The sequence below is a fragment of the Crotalus tigris genome, unplaced genomic scaffold (assembly GCF_016545835.1).
Source record: "Crotalus tigris isolate CLP2741 ecotype Arizona unplaced genomic scaffold, ASM1654583v1 scf7180000019364.2947544272:3078424, whole genome shotgun sequence".
In the NCBI taxonomy this organism is placed as follows: Eukaryota; Metazoa; Chordata; class Lepidosauria; order Squamata; family Viperidae; genus Crotalus; species Crotalus tigris.
The window spans coordinates 2055667-2073173 of NW_024097500.1; the positions used below are offsets into that span (position 1 = coordinate 2055667).

At 44.8% G+C, this 17507-nt stretch overlaps 1 protein-coding gene across 4 annotated transcripts in view; it reads left to right on the forward strand.

Annotated features, from left to right (window-relative positions):
• The first annotated feature begins 10186 nt into the window (after positions 1-10186).
• The window catches only part of IGF1R (insulin like growth factor 1 receptor), a 125509-nt gene continuing 118188 nt past the window's right edge, over positions 10187-17507 (forward strand). For 2 of the 4 annotated variants that reach the window (XM_039362109.1, XM_039362110.1), the window contains exon 1: positions 10717-11802. In XM_039362109.1, coding sequence (XP_039218043.1) covers positions 11709-11802 — 94 coding nt within the window. In that variant the 5' untranslated portion in view covers positions 10717-11708. The other 2 variants (XM_039362108.1, XM_039362107.1) reach the window with 2 other exon arrangements.

The following is a 17507-nucleotide window of genomic DNA, read 5'->3' on the forward strand; positions in this document are numbered from 1 at the left end:
AACGCAACACTTCAGATACTCAAAACGCACAAACAGATTTGCACGATTCACATAAAATACAGTTTTCACGCCCACTTCTACGCCTTTTTGAGGTCTCCGGGCGAGAGCTCGCTCGAAGCCAGTCCAATTTCTCACGTGTGGTCCCCAGCAGTAAAATGTCTGCTCTCTGCTAAGCCCTTCGCTTCAAAATAATAATTAAAAAAAAAACAGCAGAATTTTGAACGACGAGATTATGGCCGAGAGTGGTAGACATTGGGTTAGACTCAACCTTCCGCTTTGGATGCTTGGAAAATCCATCGGAGTATTTTTATAGTGGAAATTGCAGGAGGGACGATTGCAAAAAATGGCTTTTTTTTGTTACTGTTGTCTGGGGCTGACGGGCTTGCATGCTGCTTCTTGATTTTGCATTTGGTGTTAGGTTAATTTTTTTTTTTTTTTTTGCATTCGCGAACCCACCGCCTCCCCTCTGTCATTTGAAACAATAGATGCCCCTTCCTCGTTTCCCTTCCATCTTGCTTTCCAGGTCCTTCGCGTTTTAAGCACGGCTGTTTCCCTCCTCTTCGGGACTGCACACCCTGGACGCCTCGCCCGTTTGCATCCCGCGGCTTTGCATCGACCTGCAGCCCTCGGGATCCCGGCAGCGTAGATTAAACCAGCATTCATTGGCATGGTGGCTACAGAAAGCGATCCCCACGCCCGGCGGGGCGCGGGCGAGGGAGCGCGCTAGCTTTTGTGACTGGCTGGCGCTGCCCAGAGAAATGCGTGTAAAATCAACCCAGCCTATTTATAGCGCAGCCCGGGCAGCCTGCAGGCTTTTGTGTAGCTTGTTTTTCTTCTTCGGCATTGCATGAATGGGGAGGGGCGGATGGAGTGGAGTTGGGGGCTGCGTCTGTGTGGAGGGGGCGTCAATCCAAAGCCTGGTTCTGGAAGGGGAAGCCTGGAAATCCGTCCCGGGTTTTCCGCACGACAGAGGAGGCAGCTCCTATGTCATAAGCAAAATATGCGTGGCCGCAAAACCCGGAACGGATTTTGGGATGGCTGCTTGGGAAGGATCGGGATTGCTTCTTGGACCTGACTTGGCTGGGAAGGGTGCGCTTGCAAAGGTGGGGCGGAAAGGGGAGGTCGGTGGGCTCCTGTTTCTTGATCAGAGGTTGTGCAATTCATTAACGTAATGCAGACGGTCTGGCACCTGCCAGCCTGTGGATGTGGTCCCCGAGGGTGATCCTCTGCTAGGTTATTTGCTTAGAATGGTCTACTGTACAGCAATTCACAACACAGAACATCCAACATGGAATAACGGAGCTGGAAGGAGATCTTGAAGGTCTTCTAGTCCAACTCCCTGCCTTTGGCAGGAGACCTTATACCACTGCAGACAAATGGCTGTCCAGTCTCTTCTTAAAAAGCTTCCAGTGATGGAGCACCCACAACTTCTAGAGGCATCTAGTTCCACTGGTTAATTGTTCTCAATATCAGGAATTTTCTCCTTCGTTCTAGGTTGCTTCTCTCCTTGATCAGTTTCCATCCATTTGTTTCTTGTCCTGCCTTCTGGTGCTTTGGAGAATAAGCTGACCCCCCTCTTCTCTGGAGGAGCCCCTCAAATATTGGAACACTGTTATCATGTCAGCCCTAGTCTTTTTCTTTTTTAGACTAGACATACCCATTTCCTGCAACTGTTCATCATATGTTTTGGCCTCAGACTCCCAAACATCAAACTCGGAGGTGAGTTCAAATCTGAAGTAACAGTCCCCAGATTAGAGTCACTCATTCCAGATACTCATGGATTCCTTATCTACAGTTTATTGCATGAGGCAGAACTGCATAGGGTTTATACTAAACACCATACAAAGCAAGCCCAGATTAGAGTATTGTTTAATTATTAAATCTCAGCTTCCTTGAACTTGCAGTCCAGCAGCAGCTGGAATGCCACAGGTAGCCTATTCCTGCCACAGGTAGGGGGTTAAGGGAGTAGTTCTGCCAGCTGGAAAGACACACACAAACACATGAGTTGGCCTGGCTGTAAAAGCTAACCTCTTTTTTTTTTAAATCTACCTTGCTATACATATCTGATTGAGAGTCAAAGAACTTCACCTGTTGAATTTCTACCCAACTTCTAGCAATTCTAAATACTGGAGCTTTCCGTGTACGGTATAGATGTGTCTAGAAAGAAGCTGGTCTCAGATTAATTCATGCCCATCCACAGTGGCAAAACTTACTTCAGCTTTGGCTATGCAAACTTTGCAAGAACATTTTCTTTTAAGATGAATGGGTAAACAGTTAGAAAAAAGATGCAGAAGATTATTTAGATATATGATTATTGCAGCGGGATTATTATTTATGCAGAGATGAAAGATTCAGCTCTTCCCATTATGGAAAAATGGTTGGTGAAGTTGACCGATTTTGCTGAAATGGATAAATTGACTTCTTTGATGAAAGAAAAGGCAATATCTACATTTATTGGTGATTGGAAGCCTTTTATAGATTTTTTTTGTGTAAAAATGGGGAAAAAACAACCTGATTTATGACTTCAATGATTAGATAACTTAGATTATAGAAAGAGTAATAAGGTGCAATTTAAAGAGAGAAGTTAAAATATATTTCAACTGTGAAAAATATTGGAAGCCACTTCCACATATGTTTTCCCTTTTCTATTTCCTTTCCCTGTCTTTTAGCTTACTTTAATTTTGTTTGTACCTGGCTCCTTTTACTGATATACTGCATTTTTATATGGTTTTTGTGCTTTTAACTGTACACCACCCAGGGTGAAATGGGTGGTACCAAAATTTGGCAAATATATAAAATAATTTTTTTCTTCAACCTTTTTCTTTTTTTTTTGCACTTTTAATTTTTTCTAATATTTTTTTCTTTTTCTTGTTTTTTCCTTACTTTATATTAGTTTGTATTAGTTTGTATTAGTTTTTATCATCTTGTTTAAAAGTTTTAATAACAGTTAAATCTCAAAGGAAAGACAGCCGCAATCTTGGATAGTGTCAGAGCTTAAAAATGTGTATTACGATGGATAATTTCTGCTCAGATTTTTGGAAAAAGCACCTGCTAAGTCTGTTAATATTTTCTCTGGAGAGACTTATTTACAGTTATTTTTTCCCCCACATCTAGGATGAAAGATGCAATCCCCAAAAATGAAGCAAAATGGTAAGAAGGCTAAGCATGAAGACCCATTGTGATTGTGCATGAAACAAGCTACCCCATCCTCAATTTCTGAATTAAAAAATTAAGGATTGCTGTCCTAATACATAACTGTATAATAATTTCCTGAACGCAGAAAACAATGGATTTGTTGAAATATCCAAACTCTCTAGAAAAAAAAATGCTAACCACTGATTGCTTTAAAAAACAACAAAATTGTATTGTTCTAACATGATTGGGAAATGCAAGTGATTTTTTTGTCTGAGTAAAACAGAGAGAAACCTATTAATTGTGTATGTGTGTGTGTGTGTGTGTGTGTACAACTAACTAAAATCAGACCACAGAGAAACAGCTCAGTTTCATGTTAATTTTGAGTTCTGCCTATCTGAAGCTGCAGAGTAATCCTGTTAAATTCATGGATGTAATCATGGTAAACTTTGCATGAAATTTGAGTATATGTCTGACATAAGAAAAGCAACTTTCCTTGGTTTCTGCCCTATATTCACTGGGACTGAAAGAAGAAAAACCTTTACAAGGCTTGAGAAAGTTGTGATACAAAACAACTTGCCCAATAATCCCAGGTTTTAATTTATTTAAGCCTCATGCTGAAAACTTTTCAATAATTAGTTAAGCAAATACATGATTTCCAAGATAACACCCATTTTAGCCTTCCTTGTTAATTAAATGTTAGGAATTGAACATTTATATAATTCTTGTGTTGCAAAAAAAATCTCAGGGGAAAAAAGCAAAGAGCTCTTAACTCAAACATCAGACATATAAACAAATTGCTGCTGAAATAGTGAAACAGTTAAAAACAAATAACAAAGTTGTTAACTGCAGCAGTTTTAGTTTCTGGGTTTAAAATGTCCAGCTCACTATTAAAAGTGGTCTAATAGTTCTGCTCTCTTCCTTGCTTCATCTCCTTCTTCTTTCTTTGCTTAAGATTTTTTTTCCCGTTTCCCCTCACTCATTCCCTTTCTTGCTTTAATATTTCTACTCCATCTGATATATATCCAAAAGCATGCAAAGAATGTTATGCATCACAGGAGAAACCTCTTGTGTTGTTCACCAGATTATGTAAAGCATTCAAGAAGTGAGATGAAGAAAAAAATGTTTTCAGAAATTACTGAAAAGCAGCAAGTGATGAATTTGGCTACATGAAACCCAAAACTCTGATTTAAATAAATGTGAATGTTGTTTGTTTTAAATCTATGCGGTGACAATGGAGTTCATAAGAAAGGATGTGAAGGAGTGACGAACAACGTAATGGGAACAATATTTTCATATTGTTTTAATTATGAAGTATCCAATCACTTTTGCAAAGCTCATTCATCCAGTGTTTTTCCTGGTTTTCTCCTTCTCCTTCATTTACATTGAATTCAGGTTCTGAATAAAATTTGGTGGTCTTTTTTCTGATCAGAACCAGAAAGATGGATTAAAATAAGACTCATAGGACCAAAATTGTGAAATGGTTCAGAATTTTTATGTCAATGTTTGGTTCTTTAAAGAAAAAAAACTTTTTGCAGGCTTCAAAGTAAATATGTTCAGGCACAAATGAAAAATAAGATAATATATTTCTATAGCACTGATATTACCTAGTTTGAATAATGAAATATCTGAAACACAACAACGAAGGTCAGAGAGCACCAGGGACCCTTCATTTCAACCCTGTGCTACAAATATTCTCCTTTATTGTGGAGGGAAAACAAATAGGATAAAGTGCAATTCTGCCTAAAACAGGTATACAATGATGTCACTGAATGTGTTGATTATAAACTGACTTTTATAAATGGTTGAACACACAATCACCCATTTGGTGTCATCGTTCAGTGTATACCTGTTTTAAGAAAAAGAACCAAAAAGAGGCAAAAATATTAAAACCCAGAAGACGAAAAATTAACTAAATTCACATGTCACGCTGTGTCATTATCTTATTAGAATTAAACCTTCACGGTTTACATAACACAATTCTTTAGCTTGGAGACATATTGAATTAGAACCAAACCAAACACAATATATAGCGAAGTGTGTAATGCTTGAAATTGGATAGCTGCTCCAGTTTCTTGTGGTCTTTCATTTTATTTGTTCAGCAGGTGGATCTCTAACAGTTGTGCTTGTGTTGGACACAAACATTGGAGGGGGGGATAAAACCGTGTAACTCTTGAGCGGGGGTGTGGCTGACAGCCTGGAACCTTATTAGAAAGAGGTCATCTAGAGCAGTGGTTCTCAACCTTTCTAATGCCGTGACCCCATAATACAGTTCCCCATGTTGTGGTGACCCCCAACCACTTATACATCACTGGGTGCCAGGGGCGTGGCCAAAGAAAAAGGGAAAAAAATGGCGGACAGCCTTGTTTGGCGACCCCCGTGAAATGGTCGTTCGACCCCAAATGGGGTCCCGACCCACAGGTTGAGAACCACTGATCTAGAGCTTGTCCTCAACTTACAACTCTACCTTTAGCAGCCATTTGAAGTTATACCAGCACTGAAAGAAAGGACTTACGAGGGATCCTCGTGCTTATGACCGTTGCAGCATCCCCAACAGGCATTCAATTAGAATCTGGGTGCTTGCCCACCAGCATGTGTTTGTGACAATTGCAGCGTCCTGGGGTTATGTGATCTTCCTAGCCAACCTCTGACAAATAAAGAATCAGAATCAGAATCGAGCTGGAAGGGACCTTGGAGGTCTACTAGTCCAGCCTCCTGCTCAAGGAGGAGATCCTATACTATTCCAGACAAGTGGCTGTCCAGTCTCTTCTTTAAAACCTCGAGTGATGAAGCACCCACGACTTCTGAAGGCAAGCCCTTCCACTGGTTAATTGTCCTCACTTGATGGGGGAAAACAATTCATTTAATGACCACAGGAGTCAATCAATCAATCAGTCAATTTATTATTACAGCCAAAGGCCAACAAATTACACATTCAAATAAAACAAAACTAAACAGAACCAAATACAAGAAGATATAGCAATATATTACAATTAATGATGTAATCAATGGGTGACCAAGGTCTGCCTAGTTTTACAGACAGTAGAACAAAACCTAGCTGCCTTCAGAAAAACTGAATCATATTGACTTGACAATAAAAATACATTGAGTATAGTCTAATGCTGGATAAAAATAGGTAATAAAATTAATTATAAAAGATTATTAAAAAGATCTAAAATGTTTATTTATGTTTCTGGCCCATCCCCAATTCTGCTGTGCAGAATCTAGCTACCTGCGCCGTGATCACTGCTTGCTCGTCCTTAAGCAGCCACTGGAAATAAATATTTTCTGAACGGCCAGGATACCTATCAGTTATGGGGAAACCACAGGAGTCACTTTATGACTGCAGTGATTCACAAAACAACGGCAAAAAAAAAAGTTTGTAAAATCCGATGCAACTCACTTAACAAGCCCCTTGTTTAATGAATGGAAATTCTGGTCCCAATTGCCATGCACGTTGACGTCCACCTAAAGTGGTCATCTGATGTTGCAGATCAAATATGATATCTCCACGATTAAAGATATTTGTTTTTTTCTATAGTTGTCACTCCTTTTGATGTAGGTCTGCACAGGAAACAGACCCATCTGAGGTAGGCTACATTACCATTTTTATCAGCTGCTGTTCACAAGTGATGGTGACCTCAATGCATAGCATCTATTGCCACAGGTCTGAATAAAATAACCAGTTACAGTGGTTCTTGATCTTTTCTTCACCACAGACCTCCTTTAAATACCTTTTGTGGCCACGGACCATGGCCACAGATACCAGCCAAGACTCAAGATTTAAATCATAAAATTTCTTCAAGTCTTCACATACCCCCATGATGACATCACAGCTCCCCCCCCCGTCTGCAGATCACAGGTTGAGAATCACTGACCTATTATATACCACAGAGAAACCTAAGACTCCTTGTTTTTTCAATCCCTGCCAGCAGTTGCAATAAATGTGTCATAATAGGCGATTAAAATGTAAGATGTGAGTTAATTATTATTATTTAATTGGTTGAATGAGAATTCAGATGTAATTTTTCTTCATGCAACCAGCCAACTGTAATGTCCGTTCTTAGCAACCGATCTTTCGGGACTTAGACAAGACATAGTCCTTTCAACGTTGAAGCACATAAACCCTGTTCCTGCTTTTCAGAGTTCCTCTGCCTTCTTAAGAACATTATGTGTTCAAGGAATTCACACAATGAAGCTTTTGTCTGGTGGCAACAATTAAATTGGATGTGTTTGGAATGAACTCAACCTCATTGCTGAAGAACTGAGCAGGACAGAGGTTCATCAAATAATGTTTGACCCTTCTTTTGCACAACTCTGTACCAGGTAGTCCTTGACTTACAACCATTTGTTGAGTGACCGTTCGATGTTAATGGTGCTGAAAAAAATGACTTTGCAACCAGTTCTCACACTTAGGACCACTGCAGCAGCCTCACAGTCACATGATCCCAATTTAGGTGCTTGACAACTGACATCTATTGACAATAGCAGTCCCAGAGTCACATCATCACCATCTGTGACTTCTCCTTAGTTCTAGGTTGCTTCTCTCCTTGATGAGCTTCCATCTATCTATTCTTAGATTCCTCCTAACACTGGATCTTTAGATTTTGAAGGATTTCCAGGATTCCCAGGCCCATGGCCCATTGGTTGGAAGGAATAAGCAATATGGCTCAACATTTGGGAAGTAGCATAACGGTAGTCCTCAACTTACAATTCTTTGTTCAGCAACCGTTCAAAGTTACAATCACACTGAACAAAAGTGACAGGTCCTTGTACTTATGAGCCCGTTACAATGTCCCTGCTGTCATGTGATCCAAATTCGGGTGCTTGGGAGTAGACATGTACTTTACAATAGTTGCCGCATCCCAGGGCCAGGTGATGGCCATTTGCCACCTTCAGACAAGCAAAGTCAATGTGGGAAACCAGCCATGTGATTCGCTTAAGAACTGCAGTGATTCACGTAACAAAAAAGAGATTGGCAAAAAAGGTTATAAAAATTGGGTGCGACTCACTTAACAATCACCTTGCTTAACAATGAAAATCCTGATCATGACGGTGGTCATAAATCAAGGCCTACCTGTATTTTCACAGGCTACTCATCTGACGAATTTAAAACAATGTTTCTCAGCCTTGGCAACTTTAAAATGTATAGACTTCAATTCCCAGAATTCTGTACAATGCCAACTGGTGCCAGAAATGTTGGACAATAGAGTCATAAATTTACCTGCTCTGTTGCAAGATAGAGACTCACAATTTGAAATAATAAGCGTAACCATCCTCCATCTGTTAGTTAGGCCAATGTTTCTCAATCTCAGCAACTTTAAGACATGTGGAGTTCAACTCCCAGAATGCCCCAGCCAGCAAGGAGTTGAAGTCCACATGTCTTAAAGTTGCTGAGGTTGAGAAACACTGTTTAGGCCAGGGGTCTTCAAACTTGGCCCTTTTACGACTTTTGGTTTAACCAGATGGATTTCAAGACAACCAGAAGCCAAATACCCCTCTCTAGAATGTTGTATAAACCAGGCCTACATTGGTTGCTTTATTCCCCATTTTCTTTCAATCCAATTAAGCAATTGATTTTAACTGATGTGTGCATTTCAAAGCTCCACAGAAGGAACTTGCAACCAGAAACTGTTTTTTTGGATTGCATTAGTCTGCTCATTTGCTTTAATATGCAGATGTTACTGATTCCTCCAGCTGCACATTTTTATAAGAAATCAGTTGAATAATCATATTAAGTAAAATTGATTAAAGCTTATTTGCTCTGCATTACTTCTACATAGGCATTTAAAAAAAAAAAGCATTTCTGCTTTGTGTCAGCCACTATGCCAGGACAGGAATTCCTGATTCTGTGTCATTTTTTAATGCAATTATTTTGTTAGAATTTTATATTTTTTTTGTAAGAATTTTGTTTGCTGGTCAATTAATATGTCACTTTATTGGTGTTAATTTTTTAATCTAGCAGCCAATTTAGGTGACTTGTTTGGAGGGTTAATAAAGGATTGTGTCACAAAATCCTGCTCTCAGTTGTGTTGTAACTATTATGTCAGGTTGGGAAGATCTCTGTTTATCAAGACACCTTGCTCTGAGTATTGCTGATAACCAGGAATTTGTTAAACTTTCACTCATTCCTGTTTTTTTTCGTCCAAAGCTTCAGGCAAGATTTACTAGCCTCTGGACTTAAATCTCTTCAGTTTAGATGGGATAGGGGCAGTGGGGGAATAAAAGGGTCACTGAACACCTGAAAGCAAAGCATAGCCTCCTTGTGGCTTGAGATTTGGATCAGGTATGAGCAGCACCATATGCAAACGGGGTCAAGGTTGCTATGGATGCGTTCACAACTGCAGGTAGCATTCACACCTACAGTTGAGTTTTAATCTTGGTTCCCGCCCTCAGGGAACGCCATCAAATAATAGATTCTGGGTTCAACGCATCGGGCCAGGCAGGGAGGGAGCAGTTACCGGCCTCAGAACCACCGCCAAACCAGTTGAGTTCACACGACACGTGAAGCCGCGCTGGCTGCACAAGGCGCCTGTCGGGCTGGCTCGACGTCTCGGGCTCTCCCGTCCCCGCGAGCCGGTCCACCCAACGTGCCAAACCGGTCTCGGAACCTCCGTATTCCGGCGGAGCGGGTTGAGCGGCCCGGCTCTGCCCAGCCGGCGTGCCCGGACTCGCGCCGCTTGCCAAAGGAGCCGCCGTGCAGGCGCGCTCGGCTCCCGCGCTCCGGAGGCTCCGTTCCCCGGCGCCCGCCCGCCCTCTGCTCTTTGCCCGGGCTCGGGGGGAGCCCGCAGACCCGGGGGCCGCCTCTTCGCTCCCCCTCCTCTCTATTTTTATTTCGCTAATTTCCCCTGCTGCTGCTGCTGCTGCGCCTCCTGCTAGCGAGCGTTGCCCCCCTTGACAGCGCCAAAGCCCCCCCCCCGGCTCCCTCGCGCCGCTCCAAAACACGCCGGGAGCCCGGGGAGCCCACCCGCTCGTGCAGCCCGACTAAGGACGCCCCCGGAGCGCGAGGCCGGTCCGCCCGCCCGCCAGCTAGCCGCGGGAGGAAGAAGCGGCCAGGCACCGGCTGCGCGGCGCGGCTCCTTCCGCAGCAGCAGGAGGAGGAGGAGGAGGAGGCGGCTCTGCGCCCAGGCCAGCCTGCAAGCCAGGGGAGGAGGAGGAGGAGGCGGAGGAGGCGCCGAGGAAGCCGCCGCCGCCGCCGCCGCCCTCCCTCCTTCCCTTCCTCTCTGCCCAGCCCGGCCTCGAACGGAGGGTCGCGTCGCTTTGTTCCCGCAACCGCCCCGCGTGGATCTGCAGCAGCAGCCGCAGCAGCAGCGGCAGCCGGAACGGGGCCGCGCTGCTCCCCTGCCCGGAGAGCCCGCGGCTGAGCGCTAGCGGGAATCCGCCTCCGCCTCGCCGATTTCGCTTTGGGCAGCGGGAGAGGCAGGCCGGCCGGCCGGGAGGGACGGAAGGAAGGAAGGAGGGAGGGAGGGCGGCAGCAGCCGGGCCCTGCCCTCGCGCGGCTCCCCTCGGTGTCGTTTCCGCCCCTCGCATGGCAGCAGCGCGGCGCCCGCCGAGTGGCAGCCGGGGACGCGGCGGCCGGTGAGGCTCCCTCGGGGCGGCCTTCGCAGCGAGCCTGGGAAAAGGGGAGGAGGAGGAGGCGAGGAGAGGAGCGCCGAGGGGGCGGCGCGGGGGAAGCCTGCCCGCCCTCCCGCCTCCATTCATCGCGGCTCCGGATTTTGCCTCTCGCCCGCCGAAGGAAGCGCCAAGGTGGGACGAAGCGGCGGCCGCGGCGCAATTGCACGATCGCCGCTTTCGCAGGCAGCTTCGGGAGGCTCCGGCCAAAAGCCCGGGCGGCTCTCGGGGAAGCGCCGTTTCCGCTCTCGGAGCCGGGGATTAAAGCCAGCGGGCTGCGTGGCTTCTCCGGCTGGGTGCCCGGCCAGGACCGATTCCGGTCCGCGGACTCTCGGCGGGCCGGGCGGGCGCAGGACCGGCGCGCGCCCCCATCCGCCCTCCGCCTCGCCGACCCTTCCCCGGCCCGCCAGCCCGCCCTACCTCGGGGGGACTTTTCTAGAGGAAGCGGGGCCGGGAAGCCAAGCCAACATGGAGGTCGAAGATGCGGATTGCTGGCTGCGGCGCGTTCCGTGCGGGCTCCTGCTGGATGAAACCAGGCGAGGCTGAGCTGCTCTGCCCGGCCTCCCGTCGTAGCTGGAGAAGCAGGAGGCGGCGGCGGCGGCTCGGGAGCCTCCTTGGCGAGCCCCGAACCAGGCCCGGACCTTCCCCCCTCTCTCCCCGTTCCGGTCCCCCCGGTGGGCCGAGAATTTCCCTTCCGAACCGAGCAGCCTCTCCGGAGAAGCGCTCCAGGCCTCCCCCGGCCGCCTCCCTCCCTCCCTTTTACAACCCCCCCCCGGCGGGTGGGCTTGTTTTCTTTTTTCCTTTTTGCGAGGGGAGGGGTTTAAAAGCTGCCCCCCCTCCCCAGGGATTTGGATTTGCTTGTCCCGGGAAAGGGGCGAAGAGCGAGGACTCAATTGCGGGGATCTATTTTTTTTTTTTGTTGCAAAGGCCGTTTTGCTCCCAATTTCGACCCGCCAAACAGAGGAATGAAGTCTGGCGTCGGAGGGGGGTCCCTGGCCTTGGTGAGGAGGCTCCTGCTTCTCTGCACCGTGCTTTGCCTGCGGCCAGCAAATGGAAAAAGTGAGTATTGGCCGGGGGGGGCGAGGGGGGAGAGAAATGGCCCGTCCGGGCTTTAGTTTGGGAAGGGGGGGGCGCAGGGCAAGCGGCGCCTTCCTGCCGAGGCCGCCGAGATGGGAAGCCCAAACCAGGCGGGGTCTCTTTCTTGGAACCCGGTCCCCCAAAACGCGCCTGGACCCCTGGCCTTTCCCCCCTCGGCCGGCGGCGTCCGGGGGACTCGAGAGAGCAGGAGTCGTTTTCCCCTTTTAGCGGACCGGCTGCTTGCATTCCCGGCCTCGCCAAGCTTTGGGGGGGGCTCCTTCCCACGACTCCCGGGGAAAGATTCCTGGCTCAGCCGACCCCAGGCGGAGAGGAGGGGAGGGTCTGGCCCCGTCGCCCCCTCGAGCAGCCCGGAGGGGGGCCGCCAGGCGACCCACCCGGCCTCTCGCGCAAGGCAACCGGCTCGGCTTTCCCCGCTTCCCGGGGGCGGCTTGGAGGCGCCCGGCGAGCCAGCCGGTGCGTAAACAAGCCGAGCGCGCCGGCGGCGGCGGGAGGAGACCCTAGCCGCCGGCAGCCAAGCCAGGCCAGGCTTTCGCGAGCCCCCCGCCTTCCCTTCTTTTTTGAGGGGGGGTCTCTTGTGTCGAATAGGGGAAGTTGCAGGCGAGCAAGTGAGGCCCTTGGGTGGCGGGGAGCGCGCGTCCAAGCAGCCCAAGCGGGAAGCCTCTTTTGCGGACAAAGATTTGTGTGTGTGTTTGTGTGTGTGTGTGTGTGTGTGTGTGTGTGGCTGTTGAACTTCAATGGGCCCTAAATGCTGGGGGGGAAAGGAATTGTATTCCCCCCCCTCACACTTTGCTTCCTTATGCACAACAGATTAAACGCGGGAGAAAGGAAGAGTGTTTTTATATAACTCTGGTTTGTTTATACGCAGAGGTATACGTTGCAATTAAAATGTTACTCAGTGAATACTCATCGTCCAAGCTCCGGGACTGGTGAGAGTAGGAAGGCGATGGGTGCCTCTTTGTCCTCCTTTCCTCCCCCCACTGAAATGTTTTGGTGTTTTTTTTTTCTTTTTTGAAAGACAAAGGGGGGGCGGTGGAGGGGGAGAGAGAATTGGGCTGGGCCCTGCTTGGTGCAATTCCTGAAGCTCTACCCCTAGACAGCTGGTGGCTTCATGCTTGAGCAGAAGGTGTGGGAGAGAAAAAATCCTGCATGACCTCCGTGTAAAAGGAGGAGGGGGAGAGAACTTTCTCTGGTGGTTTGTGAATCAGTCAAATGGGTGGAGAAAGTGACACCCTCCAGATTGTTAGTGGTGGGGTTGTGGTGCCCTTCCCCTTGGCGCTGGTATGAAGGAAAGAGAGCTTACTCCCCCTTAGATTCAATAACATGGTCAGTGTGTAAGCGCGGCTTGTTGGGTTGTGCACGTTTGGTCTTTTTGGGAGGTCTTAGCTCAGTTTGGGCAAGTGTTTGACCTTAGGGACAGTGCCTGGATGACTGTTTTGGGATGACAAGGTCAAAACGTGAGTCATAGATCACACTTCTAAAATAGGGTTGTTCCACCTCATCTTCCGAATGCTTTCTTCCCCCTGTGTTTTTCTCAGTTTAATCTTTGACTGCACGTAAGGATTTAGGCCAGGCCCCAAAAAGAAAAAAAAAACTGCAAAACTTTAATCCCTTTAGTGTTGGAGTAAAATGAGAAGTAGGCAAGTAAACAAACATGAGTGCAGAAAAATCGTGACTGCATCTGCTTAGGAGCCACATTGATTTGATGATTAAAAAAAAGATTATCCTGTTAGGTGTAGTTCTTTTTAAAGTACAGGACGAGCATAAAAATGGCATTTTATTTGCTGTTGTTATTGATCTGGTTATCCACTGTTTTCCTAACAATGGCATTGCCAGCAGGGGAAAAAAAAACAGGATTTAGATGGCTGTATTAAAATATTCATTAATCTGTAAAAGAAATCTTAATAAGCAGAGTGGATTGTTGTGGGATGAATATGTGTGTACAACGGATAAGAAGAATGAAAACACATTGGCTGGCTGATTTGTTTTGTGGCTTTAAGAAAAAAACAATCTCTTGAAAAGAAGACCCCCCACCCCCATCCAACTGCACTGCTCTCCTCCTTATAACACAAGGAACATCTAGTCTTAGTTTTATGTGTGTGTAATTTTTTTTTAATACATAGAATGTGTCACAGCTAAACTCGCTCTTCCATTTTCGGTCATAAGAAGTCATGCATTCCTAAATAGGAATATACAAGAGCTGGAACCAAAATAATATGGAAAGACTGTCTCTGTGATCTTCAATTAATATAGTTTTGAAATCTAAGGTATGATTGGTAGGTAAAATAGTAATTAAGATGTCAGTGATAGAGGAGGGGAATCTAGCTTGGCCCCTTACAGGAGAGGCATCACCAATTCATCATAGGTTTGACCTGGTTTGCTTTTATAGGCCTTCAAGAAAATTCTTAAAATTCGCTGACTTGGTTTTGACCCTCCCTCATTATTTGGGGCTGTGGGTTGTACATGCTGTTGTCAGATGCCATTTTTTGTTTGCTTCCTTTGCCTGGGCAAGCAGCAGTGTTTATTGCCGAAAATGATTCTCAATAAAATAATAAAAGCTTGTTCTGCTGGGGTGTTTGAGGAGTAGTGTTGTTTGTGGAATCAAATGCAAAACACAATTTTTTGCATGAGGTGGGTTTCCTTTGCACTCTAGAGAGCAGTTTTTATGTTTGCTCGTTGCTGTAGAAATTCTTCCTCTGCCCTGATGAATTTACCAGCATTTTAAGCCAATCTTCTCCCTTGTTTTATTGAGTGGTGTGACTTGTAAGTGGGGAAGCTAATTCAGTTGTGGTTTTGTGATCTAAAAATATTGTGTTATTTTAATAGTGTTTCAGCTCTTCCGCGTTAGATCTCTATAGCTGGACACTTAGTAAAACCCTTAAAGCTGTAATTGTGTGTGCATGTGTATAGTATCAACATCAATATCTCTTAATGCGCTTGCTGATAAAGCAAATATGGTTAGTTTGAGTGAGCCAATCGGGTAAATTCCCTGGGTAATTTAGATACCAGAGTATAAAATGGTTTGACACTCAAGGGATTGTTTGCCTTTCCGGAATCTAATTGATAGAGGGACAGGAGATTTCTTTGGAAAACTGCTGAAGACACTTTGCCAAAAGACACAAAAAGCAATAAACTCTCTTTCCTAGGAAATCAGGCCTGTGGTCTTTTGTTTGCAAACTAATGATATTTGGATTTAACCTTGGAGACTGCAAAATGTTTTTAGTACCTTAGGACAGCTGTTTGTTTTGTTGTGGATGCTGGTTAAGAAACAAGCGTTGAGGATGGCTGTGCTTAAATTTTAAGAGCAAATATTATTGGCAAGGAATTAATGGGTGCCTTTATCCCAGCCTACAGTGCAAAAACACCCTTAAGAATCTGCTCCAGATATTATGGTGCAAAAGAATACAAGCAAATGAATGTATGAGAAGATGTAGTAAACCATCTCATATTAGAATCAGCAGCTGGTAAGGCAGGAAGGAATTGGCACTAAGAATTTAGTCCTCACCAGGCCTGTGGACTTCTGGGAATTGAAGTTAAGAATTTGAAAATTTTCTGCATGTTCATATCACAGTAATATGATTCCTTCTTAAGCCACATCTACATAATTCTGTAACTCTTGTATCTTTAACTTTTAACTGGGTGAAATGGTACATCGTAGGGCAACAATTTTTCAGCCACAGTACCTCAAATGGAGCAATTTACAGAAGGCATCTAAAATCCAGGATTCCCCTAGAATAAAAAATTGGCAAATTTTATAAAATATGACACAAAATTATCATAAGATATCATGACATTACTAAAAAATATTTTAATAAAATATTTTTTGTGCAAGTCCCCCTATTTGATTGTATTATACAATTCACCATGGCCTGCTTTTGAGGCAAATGCATCTCTGAATATCTCTTGGAATTTTAAAGAATTTTTCCAGTAGATTAGAAACTCTGCCATTGTTGGAGGCTTTGAGGAATCTGGTAAAGAAATATCTCTGAAGTGATAACCCAATGGGTCAGAATAACAGAGTTGGAAGGGACCTTGGAGGTCTTCTAGTCCAACCCCCACTGTTCAAGCAGGGTCACTAGTTGTCTAGTCTTTTCTATGGTTCTCTGCTGTTGGTATATCCTGATTCCTATTTTTAGAGTCAAACAGTAATGTCTGGGTTGAGCTAAAATAATACTTTTCAAATAATCAGTAGGTTAGATCAGAGGTCTCCAACCTTTGGAGCACCAGGGACCGGTTCCGTGGAAAAAGGTTTTTCTGTGGACCAAAAAGTATGTGGTTTGGACTGGATGGGGCTTTGCCTGTTTGTGCAGACTGGTTGCTGGCATGCCACAGCCTGGTACCGGTCCATAACCGGGGGTTGGGGATCCCTGGGTTAAATCCATAGGTGAACTTAAGTTTTTAAAAAGTAAAATATTCTCTCACTTTTCCCACTTAAAAGCACTGAAAGCAGCTTTAAGTAGATTTGTGATCTATTCATAAATGGCTGCGACTGTTGACATAATCCATGGTTAACATGATCACGGTTTATGAAATTGATCCAGGAAGTTTCATTATTATTATGTATGCTACTTGGATAATACAGGTAGTCCTTGAGTTACAACCATTCATTTAGTGACTGTTCGATGATACAACAGTACTGAAAAAAGTGAATTATGACTGTTTTTCACACTTACAACCATTGCAGCATTCCCATGGTCATGTGATCAAAACTCAGGTGCTTAGCAACTGACTCATATTTATGACCACTATAGTGTCCTGGGGTCATGTGATCCCCTTTTGCAATCTTCTGACAAGCAAAGTGAATTGGGAAGCCAGATTCACTTAACTGTGTTAACTAACTTAACTGTAGTGCTTCACTTAACAAATATGGCAAGAAAGTTCATTAAATGAGGCAAAAGTCACTTAACAAATGTCTCACTGAGCAACAAAAATTTTGGGCTCAATTGTGGTTGTCAGTCAAGGACTACCTGTACTTAACTCTTTCCGAACCATGGAGCATCCTAAGATACTTAGCCAGGTTATAATAAAATCCAGATATGTACAAAATCAGCAACTTGGATTCTTATTACTATGCAGAGCATGAAAATACTGGTTTCATCATCAAGGTTATAAATACTGAGAGCTGGAATGTTCTTCACTATTTCATCATACAGAGACACTTCCTTAAAAGAACAGTAGTGCTGAAAACGTTTCAAAACATTTTTGTGATTATAGTTTTTGAGGTAACGTTCCTTAGGTGTTGCTTTCTAAAATAATTGCTGTAGATGTTACAAGGAGCCTGAAACTGAATTCATTTGTTTAATTGTTGTGGACATAAATAAAGACAATATATGTTTACAGAATTTACAGAACTACATTTGCTGGCATGAATAATTTAGTCCGGGGGGATCCAATCTTGGCAACTTTAAGGCCAAGTTCCCAACTCCCAGAATTCCTCATCCAGGCCTGTAGACTTCTGGGAGTTGAAGTCCATAGGCCTTAAAGTTGCCAAGATTGGACATTTTTGATGTAGGCTAAATGTGCAATAGCACTATGATAGTTTCCTACTTTATAGTAAGTTACAATAAATGAAGAGTGATATGGCGGTTAAGAATCCTTTATGCAGCAAATTCGTTGCATAGGTAGTCCTGGACTTAGAACCATTTATTTAGTGACCAGTGGGGGAAGCA